This window comes from Branchiostoma lanceolatum, chromosome 8 (assembly GCF_035083965.1).
Source record: "Branchiostoma lanceolatum isolate klBraLanc5 chromosome 8, klBraLanc5.hap2, whole genome shotgun sequence".
In the NCBI taxonomy this organism is placed as follows: Eukaryota; Metazoa; Chordata; class Leptocardii; order Amphioxiformes; family Branchiostomatidae; genus Branchiostoma; species Branchiostoma lanceolatum.
In genome coordinates this window covers 2,623,066-2,650,773 of record NC_089729.1, presented here as the reverse complement: position 1 = coordinate 2,650,773, position 27,708 = coordinate 2,623,066, and the positions used below count along the sequence as shown (strand labels likewise).

The window sequence follows — 27,708 nt, the reverse complement described above, 5'->3', positions numbered from 1 at the left end:
ACCATCTCAGATTAAATTATGGGAGGAATAAAAAAGAAGAAGAATGAATATGACTGAATGAATAAATGAATGAATGAATGACTGAATGAATAAATGGATGGATGGATTGTATGATATTTCATTATCAATTTGAAAATGTTATAATCACTTAGGGCCCTGTCACACTTGTGAGTATATTCAAGTGGGCGCGAGTTGCGCATTGACATTTTTTTGGTTTAAGTAAAGTCTGCGGGGACAATGTTGTTTTCTACTTTGACCCACCGTTGTGCAATTCAAGTGATCGAACCTACATTTGTACGAAATCACTTCTTCGGCTGCAAACTTAACCTAAACCATAAACAGGTTAATACACAACTCATGCGGACTTGTATATACGCACAAGTGTGACAGGGGCTTTAGTGATAAACGATGGAAATCGCATACTTTGATTGAATGCGGTCCCAAAACGTCTCTGAAGGATTTGACTGACATCTGCCTACGATCCTTACAAGTTGGTAACTTTGACATGTTCAACCGATTTTTCCAATTAGATGTACCAGTATGATAATAATAATAATGGTTTATTGGTCAGAAATTACCCGTGCTTAATTGCTGTAGGGTTACCAATCATATAATACAGAACTTGTAGATGCTTGTATTGTGAGAAAAGAACGGCGTGAAATGTCCCTATCTTGTCGTCTTGATACTTCAGGCTGCAAATGTTTCCGGTCATCAAATGAACGGTCCCCTAAAACACATAGAGCACAACAGTTCGGTAGAAGGGTTTCTCACCTGTGTGCGTTTAACTCAGGCTCCAAATGTTTCAGGTCATCTAATGAACGGTCCCCTAAAACACAACAGTTCGGTAGAAGGGTTTCTCACCTGTGTGTGTTTTACGCAGGCTCAAAGTGTTTCAACCATCAAACGTACTCTCCCCTAAAATGCTCCAACCAAAACAGCTGGTATCGCAAAAGTCGCCGTGACTAAATTCCCGCCTAACTCTTTTATCCGCTCAGACCGTGCCGTTAACCGGCGTGGTAAGCTGCGAGAGGCGTCCAGTAGCACGCAGGGCCCATCCGGAACGTCGCGGTTTCACCCCACTGCGAGTCTGCACCGGAGGGGAGCAGGTGGATTCAGTCTTCCCGAGCGGAGGGATTCAGCGCGCCGGCCGGGGGAAGCTCGCGTGTGGTCCGCGGGCGTGAGCGCAGTCTTACCGGGGGAAAACACCAGTATTGTCCGCGGAAGCAGTTGCGTGTTCGGCGGGCGTGGGCGCAGTCCTACCCGGGGGGAGCACCAGTGTGGTCCGCGGGCGTGAGCGCAGTCTTACCCGGAAAAGCACCAGTGTGATCCGCGGGTTGGTCTTGCTTGCGGAAGCAGTTGAGTGATCCGCGGGCGTGGGTGAAACTTGGCATCCCGCCTACCGTGGTTTGGCCTGGCTTTCTTCGGGACAGACGGAGCCCTTACCCGCCGGTGTAATCTTTTGCACCCGGTAGGAGTTTACGCGGCAGCGGTTGATTGGCTAACCGCGGGGGAAGTAGCCGTGTGGTCCGCGCGCGTGGGTGCAGCGTCGTTTCGGGGAACACAAAGCCTCCAGCAGGGCTGCACTACTGATGTGGGTAATGCCAGACGACAAGGTTTAAAGCCGCCTCGACAGAAGAGCAGCTCCGTTGTCAAGCGACGAGCGGAAAACGTCTCGGAGGGAAGATTTGTTGCGGAGGTTTATAAAGTGTCTATCCAGTCGTCGATTGAAAACAAGCGGGTGCACGCTTGAAGGCGTAGTGATCGAGTTTACGGAGTCAGCCGGGGCAGCAGTAGGTTGCTCTACGGGAGCAGGTGCAAGGTAGCCCGCCAAATAAGCAAGACCACGCCGGTACGAGACTGGAAAAGAAGAGAAAGGGTGAAACGCGCCGAAGACGGTAGGGTTGTTTTGAACCGACTCGAAGTGCGATTTAGACACCAAGCATAGGGGAAACCCACCCGTCAGGCGTGCACAGACCGTAGACAGGCCACGCCAGGCAAAGGTAGGACCTTCAGGTTTGCAGGCGCAGACAGACCTTAGACAGACGACGCCAGGTCGTTTACGACCACTGGACAGTCAGAGGCGCACAGATCGTAGACAGACCACGACGAAAGAGATCGGACCTTCAGGCGTAACCAGACCGTAGACAGACTACCCCAAACTGATATTCACCCATCAGGCGCACACAGAACAGTAGACAGACCACGTCAAGCACGCAAATCGTAGACAGACCACGTCAGCCAAACCATCACCCGTCAGACGCGCACAGACTGTAGACAGACCACGCCAAACCCCGACACTCCAGATCCGCACATTCCATAGAAAGACCAGTCCGACGCCAAACCCGCATCCGTCAGACGCGCACAGACAGCAGACAGACCACGCAACCCGTCAGACGCGCACAGCCCCCGGGATGGCGGCGGAGCCTCAGCAGTACACGCAGCGGCTGGTGGTGCTGGGGGCCGCGGGGGTCGGCAAGTCCGCCATCGTGGCGCAGTTCCTGTTCGAGACCTTCACCGAGAAGTACAAGAAGACGGTGGAAGAGCTGTACTGCACCGAGTACGATGTCTACGAGACCAAGGTATTGTTTTTTTTCTAATTCATTTTGTAAAATACAAATAAACAAAATAATAATACAAGAAGGCAACACATAAACCACGGATCCAGAGCAAGAGTATGACACAACAAACAAATGAAAAAGTAATCAAGAATCAACAGATAACCAGCCAACTAACACAATACTAACATAGGAGAGAAATCAATGATAACACTCTTTTACAACAATCAAATAACTCAACATAAATAAAGAAGAGAAATCAATGATAACACATTTTTAACAGCAATCAAATAACTAAATATAAACAAAGAAGAGAAATCAATGGTAAGACTTTTTTTACAGAATTCAAATAACTTAATATGAATAAAGAAGAGAATTCAATGATAACACTTTTTTACAGCATTCAAATAACTTAATATAAATAATGAAGAGAAATCAATAGTGACACTTTTAACAAGGCACTGTTTATTGTTTACTTCAGGCTCGATGGTCCATATTGACAACACACATACACATAGGCAAACACATCTAGAAATATTGCTAAATAGTTGTATGTATATATGACAATCACTCGTGATCTTTATACAGCAAGTACAGATACAAATACAGATATTCGATCGAGTATTATGACCGTGTCAGTTCCTACATCTGAAAGAGTCTGAACCGTTACAGTTTGTTGTATACCTAAAGGGAGGCCCCTTACCGAGGACAGACTCATCATTCCCTGACCCTAACAGTCGAGAGACAAACGAGTACATCAGTTTCCGATGCTTGGCGTCAAAGGTGTCCACACGCATATGTACATGTACAAAAAGTTCACTATTTCTAGTGTTTCTCGGTTGAGACAACAGAACGTGTATTGGGTTGTTTGTTTTTGTAAGAAGGCAAACCCAGCTTATTTAAATTTAGCCAGCACTAGCTATAGTATAAAGTAGTCTATTGTTACTACAGTGCCCGTCACAGTTCACTGTTACATGGATGTTTCCCCTATATTTCTACAATGTACCTGCAATAAGCCATCGGGTATGAACTTGCAATAAAGCGTTATAATTATCATCTATTGTTAAACATCACACCATATTAGAGTTTTCATAGTCGCCATGTCTTCAGGAGGGGGGGTTCCTACATAAGACGGAAGTTGTAAACCTGAGACCACCTGTGATTTTTATGAGCGTTTCCGTGTGGCTCACCACGTCTGTGGGCGGGGGGCGGAAATTGTACTGCCAACTACTTCCTGTTAAGGTATCCTGTTAAATACTTCCTGCCCAAGTGCTCTTGCCCTAGCCTCTACTAAACTCAAAAAGGCACTAAAAACGTTAGGGATCGGCAACATTGATGATCATATGACATGGTAGAGTTAGCAAACTGTTCTGCCAACTACTTCCTGTTAAGGTATCCTGTTAAATACCTCCTGTTAAGTACTGTGTACCGGTACTGTACCGTGAAAATCTATTAGGTACAGGTCCAAAATACCGGATCATGAAGTACCGGTACTGTTCCGATATAAATTTACACCAAGTATGTGCTTATTTTGTGACTGATCTCCTGACCTCCTGGCCTCCTGCTACACCAAACATGACCAAAGTAACACCTCGGGACAGAGTAACTAATATAAAACAGAGCCTCCAGGAGGGCCAAGAGTTTTGCTAGCAAGACCAAGGGAGTTTGGCGGTAGGAGGCCTAGTTATGTTCTTTGAATAAAGATAATGTCATTATTGAAGAAGTTCAGTTCAGAAGAACACGTTAATATGTAGAATTGTTCAGGTAGAGGTTCAGGTCCGGACCTGTACCTAAACCTCTGTACCGGTACCTGTACCTGTACCTGATGTTACGTCAAGGTACGCAGCACTATCCTGAATACATGTAGTGCTCGTGCCCAAGCCAGACTCAATAGGCCTGTGGAAAGTGTAGACATTGGCACCGTAGACAGAGAACATCTTGGTTACCCCCAGTTGACCCCGCGAGCTGAAAAGTGTGTGTGTGTGGGGGGGGGGGGTCCCAGGCTAAGGCCTCCAGCCACATAGCAGTTCGTATGGTCCATTCCCCGAGGTCTCCCAAAAGGCCAGTCACTTTGCCACTGAGGCTGTTCACCCCTAGCCTCCACCAGGCCCTCCCACGGGCGTATGAATCGTAGAATTCGGCAGAAAAAGGAATAATTAGCCAGTAGAGTCAGTCCAGGGTGAAGATCACATTTCGCCCGCATAGCCTGCAAATAAAACCCTGGCAAATATTCTCCCTATAGCCAGCGTAGTTAGTCTAGTAGAGACTAGTTCACTCCCCCCCCCCTCTGGCCTACTTGCGATACTCTGACGTCACACTGACGTCACACTACAGCGGTCAATCACCCCTGAAACCTCGGACTTCTTTGGGCCCGCTTGTCACAAACATCTTGTCAGGGAATCCCGCCCTTTTGTGTTCAAAGGTTGCTTGTAGTTCGCTGATTGAAGTCTACCTCCTGGGATCACGCCCCGCTGTGGCTTTTATTCTATTTGTATTTAATTTACTTCCAGTACCACCTGCCACAAACGTCCGCTTTGTCTTCAAATCAAAAGGTTTATTCGTTGATGAAGGCTAGACATCCAGGTAGTAAGATACGTCAAAAAAGTTACTCAAGCACCTGGATAAAATTTTGAAACAGACGTTTCCGACAGCATCCGCAGTCTTTCTTCAGTGACTAAGGATAGGACTGGGAAACCAGGTTTTATACCAAAACCCTGAATAGATAAGTTATTGAGGTTAAGACAAGTTATGATGTATTGACGTAGTCTTCAAAAGAAGGTTAATTCAAGACAAGGTTGGACCTGGTTTCCCAGTCCTATCTTAAGTCACAGACGAAAGACAACGGATGCTGTCTGAAACGTCTGACTGTTTCAAAATATTATCCAGTTGCTTGAGTAACTATTTTTGGCGCAAAAAGTTTATTGCAAATCCATGTCCGAGGGCTAGTAGCAGCTACAAGCAACACATATGATAATGAATGAATGAAGTCCTTTCTTGTACACACATACCTACTGGGTTCAGTACAGGTCACAACAGAAAACGTCACAGTTTGCAAATACATATATACAATGATAAGCGAGCACTAGTCTAATAATTACGTGAATTTGGCCGCTTCTCGCTTCTTAGTAATGGTGTAAATATGGGTACAGATGTTCTTAATAATAATAATAATAGTAAGTTGATTGCGAATTCATGCCCGTAGGCTAAATGCATGTTGACAACAATGTCGAAGTACAAACATAAGGTAAACATAGGGCATACCGGTGAAACAAGATCATACTAAATCGCTAGTCTACAATAATATAGTCTAAGTTTCTATATCTATTGTACTAATGCGGGGTATGATTTCTTCTTTGAAAGCAGTGGAAAATAAAAAGTCCCACACTTTCGATGATGAGTGGGTCGGATGGCTTCAAAAGGAATATGAGTTTCTGTGTATTTCTTAATCTAGAAAAGCTTTTAGAGATTTCGGAAACTTTCCTGAATAATCTTTTTCTTTCGGCCTCGAATTTGGGACCTTACGCAGATAAAATGTATTTCATTTTCCATCTTTATCAAGAGGTTGTCTAAAGCCATTAGAAATATGAACTTTTTTGTGTTGCTAAAGTGTATAAAATGGGGAAACCTACATTGCATTAATCTATAAAGCGATAAAAAATACAACAAAAATACAATGACAGCAAGGGCATCCTCGTTCACCAGGACCCTTCCGCTCCACGTTACATCGCTCGCAGAAAGGGCCCTGGTAACACGGGATGGCATCCATGGTTATTGCAGGTCGACGAGACTTGCTGATGAATAATTAATGAGCTAACCCTTATTTGGGACAAACGGCAGTTGTAGCTCATGAATAATTAATGAGCTAGCCGTAACACGTAACCTGATTGGTTGATAGCTTCCCAGCGTTCTTTGCGCGCTCGCTTCCGATGAGAGGAAGCAAACGGGTTTTAACCCCTCTGATTGGCTGAAGCTGTTTTGGTGGCGATATCGTAATAACCATGGATGCCATCCCGTGTTACCAGGGCCCTTTCTGCGAGCGATGTAACGTGGAGCGGAAGGGTCCTGGTGAACGAGGATGAGCAAGGGCTACATTCAAAGTTATGTTACATTCTAAAATGTACACGGTGCTAGTTTCTTTGGGTTTGACTTCTTCTCTTGGGGCAATGGAAGAAAAATGTATCCACTTCTTCTAAAATATGCGGGTTCTTTGACTTTTAACAATAAGTAGAGTTGTCTTCTCGTGGTCAGGAATAGTAGGGGAGTAAGTGTGCATTGTGGACACGCTGGTGAATAATTGTTTTCTTATACCATCATAAAACGAACAATTAGAGATGTATGTTTTGGGGATAGAGTCAATTTGGGATTCAGCACTTTCAGGATGAATCGCGCTTTGAGAGGAAACTGATGCCTGCAAAGTTGTTGTGTTACACTTAAGGATAGTGTTTTTTCGGCAGAATAATTTACAAATACAGCTCTACAATTACAGTAACCTTAATTAATAGCGCGTTCTCCTGTGCGCAGTGGTGTCGTGTAACCTAACGGCAGAGGTCCTGGGTTTAAATCCCGTCATGTAACCGATCTTACGCTCTTGGGAAAGGCACTTTACATGATGTTTCTCACCCTACTCAGGTGTAAAAATAGGTACTTGACTTCGGTTTGGGAGTTAAAAGGTGGTGGAAGGAGAGGGTTGGGCTCCGCCTTCCAATACCGTGCACTAGACACAGTGGATAACAACTCACTACGGCCTCAAGGCTATTGGACTTCCTTTACCATCATAATTTTTCACCTGTGCATTATCCCTCCAAAACAAACAATTTCGGTTTGAGTAAATTATGCAGAGTTTGCGACGTTCCCGTGGATTCAAAGGGTCATCCTCCGGCAGGTTGTTTTGGTGGTCTCCTGGGAGCAGAATGCCCTCCTCGGCATGTGGTCGCCGCAGTGTTTACAGACGTCATGCCCTGGATGGAGCCCGATTTGCCCCGTATCATAGCAACTGCCTCCGCAAATATACCTATTAAGTGGTAACAAAACGGCACGACGATGAAGAATGAAGAAATACATTGTTTGTTAGATTCTACATTTCGAAAGATAACTGGTTACATGGTTAGAGATGAGCATTCTTTCATATTCATTCAGGTGTTTCAATTCAGAAATGCAAAACGAATTATAAAAGGAAAAATCTATCAGACACATTCTTAATCATGATAATGGGGTCATAAGAATATGAAAAAATGAACGAAATCGTAAAAATCATGATTGTAATTACATTATCACCAACGAAAAGAAGGCATATAAAAAGTGGAATTTGTCTACTAATTTCAGCGTTACCAAGCATATAATCATAACGTCCTTTGCACGTATATTCAAAGTTTTAGATGGTACATTACCTTATTCTCCTCTAAGATTTGAAACGCCCACCCCCCTCCTCTCATGAGTGGACTAAGCCATGTAATTAGCGACAGGAATAGCCCTGTTTAATACCCAGGTATTTTCTTTCAGCCCGCAATCTTTGGTAACTAGATACCTGCGACAACAGAGAGCCGGTCTTTTGTGCGCAGATTATTGAGTCCACAAAGCACCTGCCTTTCATACTCCAAACAAGAATAAGAGATGTTAGTGATGTTTTGAAAAATATCGGTCCACAATACACTATATATTCTTAGTTGGGGCTGAATTACATAATCATCTCTTTGTACATTAATCATGGGATGTTCAAAATGCTTGTGTCGCACTGCCAGCACGACTCAGTGGACATCTGAGGATGAATAGCTCCGAAATTGTCAACTTCTGCTTTCACTGCACACTTTTCAAAGAATTTCTTTATTAGACTTCACCATTTACAAAATGAAGGGGGAGACAATGCAGGTGATTACTCACCTGTACTACGAGTAGTTGTCTCCCCGCAACATGCAAAATACATGCGCAAATATTTAGAAAACAATGTACAGTTAGTAGCTATTAGCTGCAGAAATATACAATTATTATAGATTACTTACCTGTACTACGAGTAGTTGTCTTCCCGCAACATACAAAATACATGCGCAAATATTTAGAAAATAATGTACAGTTAGTAGCTATTAGCTGCAGAAATATACAATTATTGTAGATTACTTACCTGTACTACGAGTAGTTGTCTCCCCGCAACATACAAAATACATGCGCAAATATCTAGAAAACGATGTACAGTTAGTAACTATTAGATGCAGAAATATACAATAAATATATTCAAGTGCAAAACGTTATAACGACAGAAATCAGAACAGTTTTCGTGGCCATACATGTAGTACAGCTCCCTTGTGATGGAGCGTCAGTGTTTTGAGAACTGTCGTTTGAAGGCGAGCATGTGTTGTGGCTGAGAGACACTGTGGCCCAAGGGTCTCAGGTTCACATCCAGTCTGTTCCATATGCATATGATAAACGTACAGTCGGTCTGTATCCTTCTTTCGGGCTAATTCCTGGCGTCAATTTTTGAACAGGTACCAATGAGCGCGCCACCGTGCCAGTGCACAACGGTGTTTACATAGTAAACACACAGAGTGCGAGCCGTGATATGGCTCACTGTCGTAAGAGCTACGGACCTGATAAATACCGCAATTAAAAAAACGCTAATAGTACTACCATATGGCGAAAAGCATTCTCCAGCTGTTACTATATCTATTACCGCCTCCATGGTAACTGTCTCCTTAGCAACGTGACACTTTGCCCTGCCGTAGAGAGTAGCGTGGCTAAAGCTGTATGGAGCCGAGATGGTGGTGCTGTCCGCGGTGCTAAAATCTCCGCTATGGTTGTGCGAAGTTTGGCATCACCAGGAAAGGAAATGATTTGATTGATTTATTTGACTGAAGCAAGTAGTACAGCCAGGGCTACACAACTAGCCGAAGGCTATTACAAGGAGTTAGCCTTGGTAACTGAACAATACACAAAATTCAATACAAACTTTCACACAGCTGAGATGTTTACGACTAAAAACGACTAAATACATATAAAGACGTACATGAGAAACAAGACTAAGATACATAATAATTTTTTACAAAACTAGCACAAAACTAAAGCGCATATAAAGAAACAATTTGCACGAGACTAAGCTATATACTAAATCGTTAACAAGGCCAAAACGTAGGTTACTAAGATTATGCATTATCGGAGTCATTTGATATTAGGCAATTTCATTATTGATAACGTACGGCTTCTGACTGCTTGTCGCTCTCTGGTTGCATTTTCTTTGGTGAAGAGTGCAACGAAGGCTAAGAAAGCATCACGCGCTTTGGGTTTGAAAAGCAATCTAGCTGTTGTTACCGCCCCTTGCTGGAGATATGTCGATAAGCGGTCCTGGGTTCAAATCCCCTGACGCCACCGATGTTGCTGAAGATATGTTGATTGTATTGTGTTTAACATGGAACGAATAAGACTATGATGTATGGACTTTGATTTGGACGCACCGGATTTTATTTCTACCCATTGTATGCTGTCCGCTTCCGCTCTGCTGCCTAACCATAACACGTCTTGTGATTATTGTCTGGGTATATGATATACTGGGCCCCAATGGAAATCAGCTAGTATAACTGTTTGTGCTACCCAGAAAAAAATAAATAGATAAATATCATAACGTTCCTCTCTCTTGCCTCATTACCCTCCTCCTGAAATTCAGCACATTGAGTGGCTCTTGAGCCTTGTTAGCGGGTGAGTATGAGAAAATCTACTGCATTATTTTGTCTTTTTACTTCCTTTCTCACTCAACACCGCCCCGTCAATATTCAAATCATCCTCCCCAGTTGGAGGATGGAAGCCCGTTAATTACCGGGGATTACTCGCCCCGCTGGCAGTAAGTTGCGGCTGATTGGCACCGCTTCAGGACGTCGTGTTAAGTGTTAATTCGCATGTTCGCATAATTATACAATGTATGAACACAGTGAACACTTCATCTACTCAGAGATCAACGTCAGAGATCTAGAAGCCCGACAGTCAGAAAACTGTGTGATTCACTCAACATCTGCTTGGAGATGAGCTGTTCCTAAGCTCATGACTAAACAGGCATTAAAGTAAGGGTTCTTTGAGGTGAGAGACATTTTCCGTTTGCGAAAAAATTAACTTTCAAAATAGAGATCTTATGACATAATCCGACTTACTAGGTACGTGTGAGCATTGAAACATGGCGTATCCTACTATCCAAGTAGAGGTTGGTGGGGAAATGGGAGAGCGGACAAAAACGGGGCATATGATTAAGAAAAAGGTTACAATCTTCCCCACCAACTCCTGCATGGAGAGTAGTGTATCCGTCTTTTATTCTCAAAACTGGCCAAGATAAATTCGCTTCATGTACTTAACTTTACTATTTCTCCAACATACGTCAACTTGGATGGTCCTTAATACGCAAAGGAAAAGGGTTCTCAACGTTGTAAAATCAAAATAAACGTTGTACTCCCCAAGGGAATTTCCTTTATACCTTCGGCCCACGAACGTGCAGATTTCAAAACACACCAAATCCTTGACGTTCCACCGTAGTGAAACTTAAAGTACGGGATTTAACCTACCGCGTCAGTCTGTGGCGTAACGATGGTACATAGAGCCCTTCAGATACATTTCACATCTGGAGTTAGTTGCTGTTACTAGAAATTATTTTGAAAAATTGTGCTTGCCTGGTATTCTCAGCTTCCATGTGTTCATATGAGTACGAAGACAGCAGAGCATTGGACGTTTGTTTGTATGAACCTATGTTTACCAGGGATCTCCCCAGAAATATAGAGCAGGATGGGGGAAGGGTGCCAAGCACAGGATTCGTGTGTGCAAGGGGGGAGGTCTGGAGGGGGCGCACTGGTCAAGAGGAGAGTAGCTGTTGCATTTTGCCTTTTGCAGACACAAATGGAAGTCATTTCCTGCAACTTCAGCTTTGCATCTTGTCTACGATTAATGAAATCTCTAGTCTTAAACAAAATTACAGACTTTGCTGGGGAAATATTGGCAGAAATACCCTAACTTTGAAAATCAACAGAATGGAGCTGGGATAAGAACAGGATGGAGGAGCACCACTGTTCCATCCTTTAGGGAGATCCCTGGTTTACTAATGAGAAGCTCAAATCAGCATTGTTTTTTTTTATCAGGAGAGACCGTGAACTTGACGTTGATGTCAACTCGAATGTTCCTTAATACGTAAAAGAGAGGGGTTCTCAGCAGAGAAATAACAACGGGATTTTCCTTTATACATTTGACCCACGAACCTATAACTAAGTACTCTAAATCATTGACGTCCAGCTGCCGTGAAACTTAAAGTAACGGAAGTGACCGAGTCACGTCTATCTGTGGCAGTGTAGCGGTAACAAAAGCCTCCTAATGTGTTTTGCATCGGGTTTCCCGTAGACGAGCCCAGAAAAGGGATTACCCAGCATATGCCTCTCTCTTTGCCAAGTTCAAACAGTTTTCTCAAGTTGAAACATTTTTCTCATACTCGGCGCTTACAATTACTCAGTACAAGCGTCGATCTTGACTAAAAGTCCTGGTTGTGTACAGAAGACTCTGTTATCCATGCGCACATGTAGCACAAGTTTGCAGCAAACTGCGTCAATCGGATCTCACACAGGACGCGGGGAAGGCTACAGAGACTTGCTTTCCTGGATGCCGTCCAGCACCGCGTGTCGATGTCCGACGATGAAAATAGGGATTTTTTCTTCATTTTGAACTATGGCAAACTTTGCCGACAATGCCGGACACAGCATTCATGACACTGCACCGGAAATGGCCTCGGATCCTGACATATCCGGACAGGAGAAACGGGATCCAGAACCTCAGATGCGTCAGAATCTGGACGGATACGGGGCCGTATTGTACTAAAACAACTCAAATTTAACTGAATTAACTTGCATGTGCAAGTGGTATACCACATCAGGGTACAATTTGCATATGTAGGTTAATGTAGGTAAGTTTGAGTTGTTTTAGTACAATACGGCCCCGTATCCGTCCGGATTCTTACGGATCTGAGGTTCCGGATACCGTTTCTCCTGTCCAGATACGTCAGGATCCGAGGCAAAAAGAGCGATTGTGTCGAATATTCTGAAACAAACACCCAGCCCCCTGAAAGAATAAGAAAGAATGATCCAGTTCGTTTGACTTCGTTATATCATACCCTGTTTTTCCTGATAACCTTACCAACGTTCTTGAAAGCTTAAACCAGATTCTTGGTATTTGTTTGCCCCTAGTTTTTTATCTAACGCTTTTTTATCAATTTTTGGTAGTCCAGAGGACGGCATTCAATTTAATTCTTCATCAAGATACCAAAACGTACAGACACATGAATGGTAGCCTGATTGGCGCCATGGCGTTGATATTCACAAATTGATAGATAAAAAGACTTAGCACATTTAAGACACATATATACATATATACATCACTAACATGACAGGCGTCCATCATTGTGTACCAGATTCTGCAGTATTATTGTACATTCTGATTGACTTGTGAAGGAAAGAGTTCTGTAGTCTTTTTAATCTTGCTGGGGGGTGGGGGGTGGGGTGGGGTGGTATGTCTGTTTCTGAGTAGCTGTGGCTCTGGAGGGGGGGGCGGGTTCGTGAAGGGGGTTGTCATCTTGGAGCATTTGTCTGAGGAGTTCAAAACAGCAGGTCAATATGGCTTGTGTTTGTAGGTATAACAGAAGGCTTCAGTGGCGCTAGTTTGAACAGAATCTTTATCCAGGGATTTCTTCACTTCTCTCCCAGTCGGGCAGTTCTAACAGTTCGGGTTCTGTCATCTTACCTCATGGATAGATTTAAGAGTAGACCTGCGTCATAGAGTTGCGTACATACAATGTAAGTTTAGCTTGATACGACAAGAGATTCGTCAGATGATATGCCACATGGGGCGCCTTCCCGAAGCGCGTCCCTGTCTCCGCCCACAACTGGTCCCGATACAGAAACCCTGATCCGAGTGTTGTCAGAAACAGACGATGTTTGTCACCAGGGGATTGTGCTAACTACGTCATCAGGTACGTTGATGAAAGTGATACTTACGTCATCAGGTGTCTAAGAGCACGTTTTTCTTAGCAGGAATCCCAGATGCCCTGGTTTCATTCTTATCATTTTAGACTTTAATCCTTAACCCTCCCTTTCTGATTCTGAATTCACTTTATCTAAAATTCGAGAGGATGGTATGCCAAAGAATAACTCTTGGTGTTTCTTCTTTCACATCATCTTCCTTGAGTTTGGCATTGATTTCGGTATTTTGCATTAGGATCTATTTCACGACATTGTTTTACAATATAGCGCACATATGTGCTCGTTTTGTAGCTTCTGTGTACAATTTCCAGCACGGACACAAGCTTCTTTTGGTTTGTTGAAAAAGGACGAAAATCGATGCAAGCGCGGGTGTCATCCCATATAATCAAGGCAGTGTGGCCTAACTCTGCCCAGCCCAAACGGTCCGTATGCTCATGTCGCCAGACCCACTTAACTCTTCAGTACAAGCTTGCACCCATCTACGTCACTCGGCAGACTGACGCAACTGAAGAGGAGTTTTTGCTGCTGCCCCGTAAAGATTCCCGCCCCCATATATGCACCACGTATCAATGTCAGCCCGCAGGAACCCAATGCGCAAATAAAGGCACTTCAAAACTCTCGCGGGCATGCCCACCAGACAACTAAAAGGAATTACAGCGACTTACCTGCCGATCTAAAGGAAGCATTTTACCGGACGATCTTATCGGTCTTGACGTCATCGTGACGTCATGATGACGTCATGTCTGGTGTGGGTGGTGTGGTCTGGTTCTGCAAGGTAGAGAAGTAAGACATGATCGCACTTAAGGGTAAGTTTCAGAGGCTCAGGGGGTATCAGAGTGTAACGCCGTCTGGCTGATGTAAAACTGGTTCATATGTTATCAAACGGTTATGGTTACCCGTTAAAAGGGTATAAGTTATACCTTAGCATTCTTCCTTTAAAATACCGTACAGGTACTAGGTAAGTACTCACAAAGAGCCACAGTAATTATTGTTTCTTTCACTGTAACTTTATGTTGACTGTTTTCACGGTCACCTCTGTACCGCGAACGTATCATCACTGTGTTGTAATTATTATAGTTATAATTCCTTCACACATCCGTTCTGTAAGTCACTTGCCGCCACAAGTTCAAGTGGAGATAAAGTTCACTGGAAATGGCAATTTTCCTTACAACGCGAAATTTTGCTACCGTGAAGATTAGTATGAATGTAACAAGGTGATAGTTATTTCGTGCAAAAGAAACAGACTAAATGCGATGTAAAGTCGATCCAACACTATAGCAGTCTAACACAGCGAACAGCTTGCCTATCACAGGCATACACGACAGTTACTCACGACAGGGAACTGGATAAAACTCTGAAACAGTCAGACGTTTCAGACAGCAACCCGTTGTCTGATAGCGGATTGCGGATGCTGTCTGGTTGCCTATCAATCCAATATGATTGAGTTCAAGTGTTTTTTGATGAGCAAAAGGGATGAACTCATGACTTGTCTATTCCCCGCTATTTATGAGAAAATAACAGAAAATTAGAAGACATTGCGATTGCCCGTCCAAATGGTTCGCGATGAAGCTTAACGACCGTTCCCTGATTGTCATCCACGCCCATCATATAACCCAGTATATCAACCTGAGCGCACTTTAGGTGTGCTTTTACGATCAGAGCACCGGTTCCAGGGATGGCTAACTTGCACAACTGTCAGAAAAAAATGATCAATGACACGCCTCAGTGGAGCGTTCGAGATTTGAACGATCATCACTGGTTGTAACCGATATTTATCATGTCACTCGGCAAAATTGAGGTGAGATGAAGATTGTAATCCAAGGATTGTTGACTTCCCCGTCATAGAAATAATGGCCGGTTGCACGACTCAGCGGAGCTCACCCGAGTTGTAACCGATATTTGTCATAATTTCAGATTTGTTTCTAAGTAGTAGGAATGTATGGCCGTGGAGTTAACAATGGCTGCATCCGTTTATATCTCAATAACAATCATAACAATACATCTGAAAGTTGCGAGTAATATGCATGATATGGTTTGACTACAATCGTAGTAGATATGTATCTTTCTTACAGCTAGTTGGTACGCATCTGAGTAATGAGGCTGTTGTAGTACCTTTTAACGTGGCCCATGGCCCCTCCTCGATCACGGGACCCCATCTTACGTCCCTTCCGAAATACGAATGCAGCTCTAACCAGGATGCCCTTCCCTGGATAAGGACCGGATCCAGGTATAGCCACCTCCACCTCCTCCCGACATGACATAAACGGCCGGTTGCACGCATCAATAGAGTATATCCAAGAGTTAAACGACCTCCGCTGATTGTAGTCAAATTATATCATATTACTCACAAACTTTCAGATGTATTGTTAAGAGATATAAGCGGATGCAGCCATTGTTAACTTCCCGGCCATAAATTCCGGGTTGCACGCATCAATGGAGCAACCGAAAGTTGAACGACCTCCGCTTATTGAAGTCAGATTATATCATATTACTCGGCAACTTTCAGATGTATTGTTAAGAGATATAAACGGATGCAGCCATTGTTAACTTCCCGGCCATAAATTCCGGGTTGCACGCATCAATGGAGCAACCGAAAGTTGAACGACCTCCACCGATTGTAGTCAAATCATATCATGCATATTACTCGGCAACTTTCAGATGCATTGTTAAGAGATATAAACGGATGCAGCCATTGTTAACTTCCCGGCCATAAATTCCGGGTTGCACGCATCAATAGAGTACCCAAGAGTTGAACGACCTCCACTGAGTGTAGTCAAATCATATCATGCATAATACTCGGCAACTTTCAGATGCATTGTTAAGAGATATAAACGGATGCAGGCGTTGTTAACTTCCCCACCATAAATTCCGGTTTGCACGCATCAATGGAGCAACCGAAAGTTGAACGACCTCCGCTTATTGAAGTCAGATTATATCATATTACTCGGCAACTTTCAGATGTATTGTTAAGAGATAAAAACCGATGCAGCCATTGTTAACACGCATTAATGCAGCCCGAAAGTTGAACGACCGACACTGATGGTGGCTTACGACTTCTTCCACGGTCATTACCCCCACAGCGGCATCACGCAAACGCAAATCTCTCCTCCAAAAACATCCGCTAATGCGTGCTTTAGAGGGCGCGATGGGAGAAGATTGCAGGAAGGTACTTTGAGTAATTGAACCTAATGACGACAGGCCAGATGTTCGAGAGATATCATTGTCAAGAGCGCGCCGCTTCGCGTGACGGCCGAGACGGGTTGAAGTGCACTCCAAAGTCAAGGGCGTTGTATGCCATCGCTTCCGCCCTGGCAATGACACTAACAAGATAAATCAATCAATGAATCCATTAATCCACCAATCAATCGATCGATCAATCAATAAATGATTGATCCATTCACCCAAACCCAACCACCCACCAAACCACCAACCAACCCACCATCGCACCAACCAATCAACCAACCAACCGTCAAAAACTATCTGTCAGCAAACAATCAAGACTATAGCATGTCCAGAACAATGGAAACAAAATGTTCTGCTGTAGTACTAAGGTCAACCGCTAGGAGACCCACAATCGAATTTGACCTTTGTCTTCCGAAGACCTACCTACACATACCAAATGTCAGCACAGGGCAATAGAGGTGAGGTATGTTGACCACAAATACCTGGAAACACCCCAGAATGAGAGACAGACAGACAGACACAACCAAAACAACACATCCATTTTTCATGGAGGTAAATACAACGAGGGATGATAAGTTTGTCGAAGATTACAGTGAGCGTCAGAAGTCGTGTCTCTCGCTGCGCTACCCACCCGAACGGCGCCGCGCTAACAGACAAACATCTTTCCTGCATAATGCAATTATTCCATCAGCGTTCATCACAAAGCGCGCCGCTGTTGTTGCGGAGGAAGATTGCCCACCTGCCAATCATTCTCGACTTTTAGCCGCGGCACAACCGACAGCGACCGGCGGGGGGTCATCTGGTAAACCGAGCGACCTGGCTCCGCTCGGTTGGTGGGAGGGCGTAATTGCGCGACTCCATTAGCACTACTATAGAGTTACAAACGCACGTAATGCACTTAATAAAGGTAATTCCAGCTGTTTATGGCACGTAACCAGCGATGCACAATCTCCATCTGTTCGGGGGTGAACGCGACCCGGGACTGAGACATTTGAGTCCGTCCCACCACGAGTTGTGAAGGTGCTGCAGTGTTATATCAAGTTTTACAAGGCCCCACACCTGTCAGTAGTAGAATGCTGTAGCCAATGTTGTAAGCAATTGACAAAACGTGCCGGGAAGTTTATAACGACCACTGTCTCTATTTAGTGATGGTTGGAGTGCCCGTGAATGCCTTAGTGTTGGAAGAAAGTTTAGCATTATACTATGATAACCACCAACACAGATAAGCTCCCATGATAAGGAAAGATTTGATTATGGCACCCGGCCCCTTGTGGCGTTCCATGGCACTGCAGCAGGACTCCTGGTTATGGTATCTAGTCTTCTGGACATGCTATTTTCACGGGACGGTAGATAGCTATTGTGCACGAGAAGAAGTGACATAAATGTGGGCTCTCTAGCAGATTTCTTTGGGATTGCAGGGGCGTTTCATTTGAATGAACGGATTTTCCTGATTTTTCTTTAAACGTAATGGTAAATGAATTATGCAAATAATCAGTTCACCTGTATGATAACTGAAATCTTTTTATTAGTGTCCTTCTATTGTTTCCAAGGGGGTCTACAACTTGTGGCCATCTGTAATGATCATTATCCTCCCTTTACGTATTCATCGTTACCTGGTTTTCAAGGTAACAGTTACTCTAGCAAACGGATAAATTTGGAAACGGTCAAGCGTTTCCGACAGCATTCGCTATCTGTCATCTTGTGTGTCTTGAGTGTCCAGCCTTCATCAACGCTACCTGTTATTGTCCTTAGTCTGTAGCATCATCCTGCCTGGAAATGATGTTATATCGTCGACTTATCTTTATATGCTGAATATGATTATGGAATACTGATTGTAACGTTTATCTGTGTATAACAATTTATGTTCTGTTTTCCGATGGTACGTTAAAAGGACCCCTGACCTCCTCCCTTGAACTCTTGAAAAACGGCCTAGGCCGAATGAGTGTATATTACATATTTTCAAGGTTAAATGAAGGTTGAAAAAAAAATCAAGCTCTACAACTCCAGTTCGTCGCAACGTTGGCATTTGGTATCTAATGTTATTTGATGCCTTCTTGAGGTAGAAAAAACAACCTTCAGACCACAACGGGACTGATACTTCATGATGAATGGAAGCTTGACGGGCTCAATGCTGCCGTAAAGTTCGCCTCTCCCAGCAGCGCCCCTGGGACCGTTTGGCGCGGCGAAGATAAGACGTTTATGTGCTTCAGAACCGGAAACCGGCCGCTAAATTCGTCACGGGCTGGGAGAAAAATGAAAATAAAGTTAAAGTGATATCGGACCAGTTTAGCTCACTGAAGAGCTAATCTTCCACTGGTCGTGACAGAGAAGACAGATGATATGTACAGTTTTTCACAGGTTCATTGCACCGGGGAAATTACCCCAGCAATGTTCGACAAGCACAATGAACAGCAGAATATAGCTTTATGTCCCGTCCTTAGGACTGCGACCATAGCGTGCATGTTGGATGGGCGACAGCAGCCGGGATTCGACCTCCCAACCTCTTGGTCCAGAGGCTTGGTCGCTAATCACTGGACGACACACGCTACAACATATTGCAACCATGGCTGCTTGTATAGTTCAGGATAGATTGATGTTTATTACTGCTGGGCAGAAATAGATACATTCTGTCTTTGAAAATTTCTGCTGAAACACCGAAGCACAGTTTCCTTTCTATCTCGGGGCTATGTTCTTCCAGTGCGACTCAAGTTTTCATCCCTACGGATGGAAAAGCATTGATAACATTTGTTCATCAGCGAACCGACATGCGGCTAATGCGTACCCGACCTGGTGTTTCCGGCTGTTCAATCTGTAGAGCGTAACGGAAATGAACGACTGCTTCAATTTGCATCTGCGCTCGAACTGTTTTGAAACTGTTCTGCTTTGAAACTTACCACATCGTGAAACGGTCGCCAAGCGGAACTTAGAATGGAAGGCCTTGACCCTTTTAGTACCTTTGCTTCACTGAAAGGCTAGACTAACGGGAATGAGTAGCTGTCAGAAATCGTTTAGACCTTCCACCCTTACTATATATATGGCCTCCGTCGGTAAGTATTGACCATGGTAGAGCCCTAATTCACAACAGCCCTACAGCATCGACTATGGCTAAACGGCCCTATAAGAGAATGACAGTCTCTGCCACATTCATTTATTTATTTATTGGTTCAGCATGTACATGCCAGGGTTGCCCAACTAGCCACATAAATCACATCTGCAAGCTGACTTAGTTCAGTTCCAATCTAACATCTGCTTGAATACTGCGTCAGTCGTTAGCCTCCACCAGGCCATTCTGGGGGGGGGGCGGGGTACGGAAAGTGGAACTCGACAAAAATACGGCGAATAACTCGACAGGAGAGTCTGTACGAAGTCACATAAACTGCGTCGACCAATGAAACCCTACTCCCTTCACCAATATTCTCCCTATAGTTACATAGCCAGCATAATTAGTCCGATAGAGTCCAGTCACACGTTGCCATCTAACTTCTAAGAAAAGAAGTCAATAACTATTCACAAAAGTTAAAGGTGTATTTAGGCGACGTGGGGAGAGAATTGATGGTATACTATTATCTCTTATGCAACATGCGGCCTATTACCGCCAGGAACATCCGGCCATTTCATATCTCCCTTCTGCGGGCCGGAGCGGAAATGAACCGCGGCTTTCATCTGGCTTCGGTTGAAAACAGCGTGAAGAAAACTACAGGTCTTTAAGCGATGGTCCGTAAAGCCGCGGGGTCTTCTCTGTGATGTATTGTCACTTACAGAAGAAATTAGCATACATATGGATCTCAATGCCTGCGCCTAGGCAAGAGTGGGGTGGTATATATTTGACATGCAGTAGTTGGTGATGTATTAATGAGGAAATATTGTAACAGGAGTATGAAGATAGTTAACCTGTCGTGTTCTCTTACCAATGCCGACGTCTTTGAAGTGAAGATTGTCACCATCACTGTCACATTTCAGAAACCGTGTTCACCAAAGTACAGGACCCCGTGTGACAGCTTGCGAATACTGTCTCTGTAATTTGTGATGTGAAATCATTTCTCAGCAGTGATTAACATACTCGATCTCGAAGTTTGCGCCTCCGCAAGACTTGGAGACAAGTTGGCCTGTTGTATTCTTTTACCAATAGGTGATCATGACATCTTTGAAGTGTTGATGGTAACCATCAGCGACACATCTAAAACTCGTCTAGACCAAAGTACAGAGCCCGTGCGACAGATTGACTGTGAAGACCGTGTCACGACAAAGCAGGCTGTGATTTATGACCTAATGCGATAATGCCGCACTACGATAAAGTGGAGTTTTATCTGTGATTTATAGCTTTACACAAACATTAGCTTAACCTGGTGATACGTTCAGTTGGTAATGAGTGCGCGCGGCCTGCGCTTGATAAATGGGAGCGATTAATAAGGGACTAATGTGTTGGGCTACAGCTCACAAACACACAGAGTCAGCAAAGGAGTAAAGCTAACAGCTATGGCTTAAAGGCCTCTGGAATCTATTATCACAGCAGGGCTCCTGAGAGCCATGAAATGAACTATTGACAGATTACGTCGATGAAGGTTAGACATCCAGGTAACACGATACGTCAAATAACAGTTACTCAAGCAACTATATGATTTTGGAACATATAGTTTCCTTGCCAAGGAATTTTTTTTTATCTTTGATTTCCAACATCACATACAGTTGTTTGAGTAACTTTGATTTGGCGAATTGAAAGATTCCCCTGTCTGAATGTGTGGGTAGAGGGAGAAAGTCTACCGGAATAAGGAAGGCGTAGATGTTATCCTTGAACTAGCGATAGTCATTCCTTATAAACTGATGGACCCAGGTAGATCAAACAAGTATTCCTTGGCAAGAAAACTGTAAAAAGCTGCTGAATGCTGACATAAATAATTTTCTCGAAAACACCATAAATTGCCAGAGGGGAAGGCCTTAATATCGTGTAAGGAGATTTGTACAATTACTTGCGTGCTTGTGTACATATATGAACGCCTTACCTAAATTAACATCTTACAAACCGACCGAATCTAATATGTCTGGTTGTCACATATACTCTGCCTTCAAGCTATTTACAAATGAAAATGACCGGAAAGGACTTAATGAAGCTTAAGAAACAACCTACATATCGATCCATGCAAAGTATCTGTTCTTTCTCAATAAAATACCAGGGGCATTAGAACATTACTAGTAGTAGCAAGATTAACGTGTTGCAACCGACCGATACCAATATGTCTAGTTGCCACATGTATATCCTGCCTTCAACCGACAAGGACTGGAAAAGTCTTGAGGGATGATCTCAATATTGATTTCCACGAATTCTAAGTCTGGTGAAACAAATGAACCAAAGGAGAAGATAGGACTAATCGCTCGTTCTCATTTAGATGTGCACATTTTGTAATCTCCGTTATTACCGTTAGAAGTAAGACGTTCCTGACATTAAGATATGCCACATATAAGGTACGCAACTGCCGTTTTTAAAAGCTAGAAAAGTTTTAAGTCGTCATAAAAACTACAGTTTGACATTTTATATGTGGCATATGCTAATGTCAGGAACGTCTTATTTCAATCGGTAACGGAGATTACAAAATGTGTACATTTAAATGCGAACGAGCGTAATGCACACGTCTAATGTCGCCGCCAGAAGCAGGACTGAAACAAATGTCACATGCATGGATACCTAGCTTTACGCTATCACAGCAACAGACCATGACTAGAGAAGACTTTCAGGCGGACTTTAATATTGATTTCTATAAATTCTTTGTCTTGTGAAACAAATGAACGGAGTAAGAAGATTGGTGTATGCGCATTTTACAGTTTGATGTGGCGCCTGACATGATGAAATCGTTAAACTACCGACTTATTACCGACTCCCGGGCCTTACATATAAATCCTCTGTCTGACCGGAACTGATAGCTGTGGTAGATACTGTAAATGCAGAAACAATCGCAGTGGTTTTATATTTGCGTTTTTTGCGGTGACAGTTTCACCGCAAACTTGAAGCCACCGCAAACATTTGCTGTGGCCGTATGTGACTATATAGCGCTGCCGCGAACCACCGCAAACACTCCATTTTCACCATAGCGCGAAATAAAAACCACGCGAACTTAAAGGCATTTACAATATTGTCATGGGAGTTTCACTGTCTCACAAAAGATCTTGTCAAACCTGTCTTATTGCACTATGACTAACGAAAGACAGTGTATACTACGTGTTCAAAGTAACACACGATGGTTGGAGTGTGTCATGCAAAGGGGTATTGAAATCTTTGATGGCTCGATCTCAAATGTTCAAAATGCTGTCGCCAGTCTTAACGACTTGATATGAGCCAAATTACGGACAAACCGTAACGGGCATAACTTTTTATGATAACTAAGCTGTCATTTGTGGGTGGTAATAATTGAGACATTTTCCTGAAAGAGTATGATAGGTGTGTTTGAAAAATGAGCTGACCCATTTTTCGAACTTAAAAATCACTATTTAGCACATTTCACTGAGCCTCGTGATCCAGTTGTCCCATAAATCAAGCGTGGAAAGAGCAAGCGGAAAGCCGGAGAGCTAAGCACCTCCTGAGCTGCAGGGATCCTCAATGCTCTGTAGAGCATGCTATAACGTCACAAGGGTCTTACCGTGATTTGTTATGGCGAGGTTTGCAGACCTCTGCTAACCTGGAAAGAGTTGGACAGATTGTGAAGATGGTGTAACGTATTTTTTTTATTGAAAGCAAAGCCGTATCAAGTTTTTCAGTGTTAGTTTTAGTGTTCTGATGATACCACTAGAGGGGTATAATCAGACTGATTCTGATGTATGCAATCTTACCTAAGCTGTGGCCCTTCACCAACAAGGCCCCTCTCTAGTAGTCTCCTTCGCAGGCTTCCTAGAACGGCGGCGTGTATATTTGGGGGAGGGGGGTGACGCGACTTCTAACACGGGCCAAGGTTCTGTAATGCCGGCAAGGGAGTTTCGCTGCCAATGGAGTTATGTAGCCGAGGGACGACTGCCTCTCTATCCATGGATAGAGAGGCAGTCGTTGGCTACATAACTCCCTTGCCGGCATTAGAGAACCTTGGCCCGTGTTAGAAGTCGCGTCACCCCCCTCCCCCAAATATATACGCCGCCGTTCTAGGAAGCCTGCGAAGGAGGCTACCTCTCTAGATGCATGCAGCAGTATGCAGATCTTGGTGCACAACACAGACAGCTTTAATGTAGATGATCATGTGATACTAATCTGGTGGGGATCGGCAGGGATCTTCGACTTTGTAAAACCTACTGGTCCCACTAGACTATCAGCCATTTTGTAGACAAGCATTGCAACCTAGGGGGCGCTCGCTCATGGACAGGTTGGCATTGGTCGCGTTGCTTTATAAAAGAACAGGGGATAGTCCGTGCGGCTCAGATAACTGTGCAAATGACAGCCATTTATTCTTACCTACTCTCTGGCCTCCCGTGATGTAGTAGTGGTTTATTGAGATACCTTTTAATCCTCAAGGTGTCTTCCTGGATTCGTACATTCATATATACATACATTCATACATACACAAACCGTGGTACACAGATAATTCCAAGGTCAAAATACACAGTCTAAAATCATTCGTCTTTCACAATCGTCATAACCTACCCACAAACTGTCTAACACTAGTAGTATCAAGAGCCTTGCCCTGATAATATTCGGAGCAAGAATTATGGAAGTCCGGAGAAGGCAACATGGAGATTCATGTGCCCAAGAAGCGCGCGTATCGACCAACACGGAGGGAATTCCTCCGCTCCATTTGTCTTTGTCCACGCCGACTGGGAGTAAATAGTTTTCGTGATACCCAGGAAATGAGCTTGGAATTGGGGGCAGGGTCTTTCATCACGGTCAAGGCCAAGGCCTGCGCATTTAGTAGTATAGTGGGGCAGGGGAGGGGGGCTTGAATGTAGCAAAAATGAGAAGCACCTGTGATCGAAGGTCACTGGATTTCAGTAAGGAACGAATTTGGCGTCGACATTCAATGTCTGGAACATACTGTATATCCTTGATTCGGTTCTACTTGTATATTTGACTCCGTTGAAGCACGTCGCCGGAACGTAATGCGTATACGGCAATTAGCCTGCTATTTAAACCTATTATAGCTGCCGAATCTCTTTTGTTCTCTTTGGTCAACGTTGCATCGGAGTAACAGCATAATATATGTCTTTGGACACAACTAAATGAACCTATATGCGAGATATATTAACCTTAAATACGCGACCACGATCTTTGCTTACGGCCCGGCGACGTGTTAGATGTACCTATACGTATAAGCTTACACGCATTTGACACGTCTGTATTCTCGTTCCCAAGGTGCGTCTGGACATCCTGGACACGAGCGGTTCGTTTGAATTTCCCGCCATGCGGAAACTGTCCATCACCAACGCCAACGCCTACCTCCTGGTGTACGCCATTGACAACCCGCAGTCCTTCGAGGAGATCAAGAGCATCAGACAGGTACGCAGCAATCACGTGGCAATCACGTGTCAGTCACATGTCAGTCACGTGTCATTCACGTGTCAGTCACATGTCAGTCACGTGTTAGTCACGAGCTAATTACGTGTTACATGGTTGCGCATATAATCAGTTACTACCTCATCGTTTTCCAGCGTAAACGTGACAGCCTATTCTGAAACATGATACTAGTTTAAAAGATACAAAATCTAAATCAAGCAGCTGACAAAAATTCTAAAGAAGTATACGTTTCAAATAGCATCCGCTTTATTTCATCCGTGACTGAGAACGAGTCAGGAAGAAGTGAAGTGTAACAACTGTATATAAATGAGTATCTGAATTGATATGTGTATGAAGATGCAAGTAGCTGTTGTTTCAGGCTGGTGCCCCACGTACCGGAGAGTTCTTGATTTATTCTGTATTAATGCAATGTTTTACCTGGATATCTAACATTAATCGATGACACTAGTTATCTCCATGAAAAACGGAGATATAGTTTTGTGTGGGTGTGTGTCTGTCTGTCAATGTGTGTGTTTATGTTTCCGTACTGCTGAAGTCAGCATAACTCAAGAACCTCTTGATGGATTGGTATGTGGGCAGGTGTTGGGAAGTCGAAAGTCAAGGTGGATTTTGCACCCCCTGGTATGTGACCTTGGTACTGCAACAGAACTTCCGTTTTTTTAATCTTTTGACCTGAACGTACTATGGTCTTGATTTTTTGGTGGCAGATAGCTTGTTTATGTGGCGAAACACTAACTCTGCCCCCCCCCCCCTCTCCATAGGAGATCATCGACATCCGCGGCGAGGCGGGGATAGCCCAGCTGCCCGTGGTGGTGGTGGGGAACAAGTGCGACATGGAGGATAAGCGACAGGTATAAAACTATTTATTCATTGCCAAAAATAGTTACTCAAGCAACTGGATAAAATTTTGAAACAGTCAGACGATTCAGACAGCATCCGCTATCTTTCGTCAGTGACGTAGGAAAGATCTGGCAGAGCTAGGTTTTATACCAAAAGTCTGAATAGATATACATGCTTTTTTTACAAAGTTGGTAAATTCAGATACTCAGGTAGTCACTGAGGAAAGGCAGCAGGAAATTTTACCTTGCGTATCTTATTATCACCTGACTGTTTGACCTTTACCGACGACAGGTGCCTAAGGAGGATGCGGAGCTGGTGGTGGAGTTGGCATGGCAACACGTCTTCCTGGAGTCGTCTGCCAAGGAGAGGACGAACGTCGTCAACATCTTCAAGCAGCTCCTCCACCAGGCGCACATCCCGTGCCACCTCTCTCCCGCACTGCGCAGGCGCAGGGCCTCGCTTCCCGTCACGCCCAGCGCCAACGGCCACGCGTCTCCCGGCGGCAAGGACGACGTCAAGCCGAGCATGCGTAGACACAACACCAGAAGAAGAAGCTCCTGCAAAGTTCAGTAGCCATGGCAACGGGCATCTTCGCGCGGACCTGGTTAAAAGTTTGAGAAACAGCTGAGGGAGAGAATGCGAGCTGTTGATTGGATGAGGAAAATGGGGGAAAGCTTCGAGGATCATCACGTACGAAAGCAATCCTGTAGCCGCCATGTTCTATTTTTGGACCTGCAGCAGGAAAAGAGGACAATTCCAGTATTTGTGACTGTCTATGTTTGTGCAACTGTTAGTCGTTGTTATGGTTACCGAATACACACTACCTGGATGCAGACTGTGGTGATTCCGTTTGCCGGCATCAGGTCTTGATGGGAACTTGTGAAGTCCTCCACTGAGGGCGACATACTTTTTAACGACGCATTGGTGAAGCGGTCGTCACGCAGTAGCGCTGCCGTACGCGTGGCGCGGTACCGGTGATGACGCGGCCGTGACGCGGTGACGATGCAGCGATGAAGATGTCGTTACATGTGGTTTCTATTCAGCGAAGGGCGGATGTGATAGGACGGCACTACTATGGGTCAATTGTTCAGTTTGATATATTCGTTGAAAGAAACGTAGAGTCGGTTCCTGGGGAAAATGGAAGGCGTCTTTAAATCTAATAAATCTTATAAGATACAGCAATAAACCAGCACAACATTATAGTGTTTTGTTTGATACTCAACTTAAAACCATCAGACGACAATAAGTACGCACTCCAGCACAAGCCTGTACATAAGCAGAGGGTAAAATCCGTCGGAAAGTGCAGTTGCTATTGGTGATAGGACGTGTGAAACTTGTTTTGCAATATGAACGCCCAAAGTTTAACAACTTCGCTGTAAATATCTTTGGAAACAAGTGTTTTATGTGTACAGGTGACGTGGGGTTGGGTATAAATCGAGTGACTGTCAGTCTTATCATTGGGCTGTTCAAAAACATTACGGAAAGGGGGGGGGGAGGCTGGATTGTAGGGAGCATCTGGACCAGGGACCAGGGAGGGTTTCGGCAATTTTGGACGTGGAACTCAGGAGGGTTGAGAAATTTTTGACCAGGAACTATGGAGGGTTTGACCAATTGCTGGATTGGAACTAGGGTAGGGACAAAACCTGATTTTGAAGCTCTTCCA

The 27,708-nt window shown here is 44.1% G+C and overlaps 1 protein-coding gene across 1 annotated transcript; it reads left to right on the top strand.

Annotated features, from left to right (window-relative positions):
- The first annotated feature begins 891 nt into the window (after positions 1-891).
- On the top strand, positions 892-27,708 carry LOC136440704 (ras-related protein Rap-2a-like). The gene is made up of 4 exons (XM_066436804.1): positions 892-2,579; positions 25,044-25,187; positions 25,967-26,056; positions 26,337-27,708. The coding sequence occupies exons 1-4, from the start codon at positions 2,412-2,414 to the stop codon at positions 26,616-26,618; spliced, it is 684 nt and encodes a 227-aa protein (XP_066292901.1). The 5' UTR covers positions 892-2,411; the 3' UTR covers positions 26,619-27,708.

Coding starts and splice junctions, on each gene's coding strand:
- LOC136440704 (XM_066436804.1), top strand. CDS start 2,412: ATGGCGGCGGAGCCTCAGCAGTACACGCAGCGGCTGGTGGTGCTGGGG. Junction 25,188..25,966: donor AGATCAAGAGCATCAGACAG/GTACGCAGCAAT, acceptor CCCTCTCCATAG/GAGATCATCGACATCCGCGG. Junction 26,057..26,336: donor ACATGGAGGATAAGCGACAG/GTATAAAACTAT, acceptor TACCGACGACAG/GTGCCTAAGGAGGATGCGGA.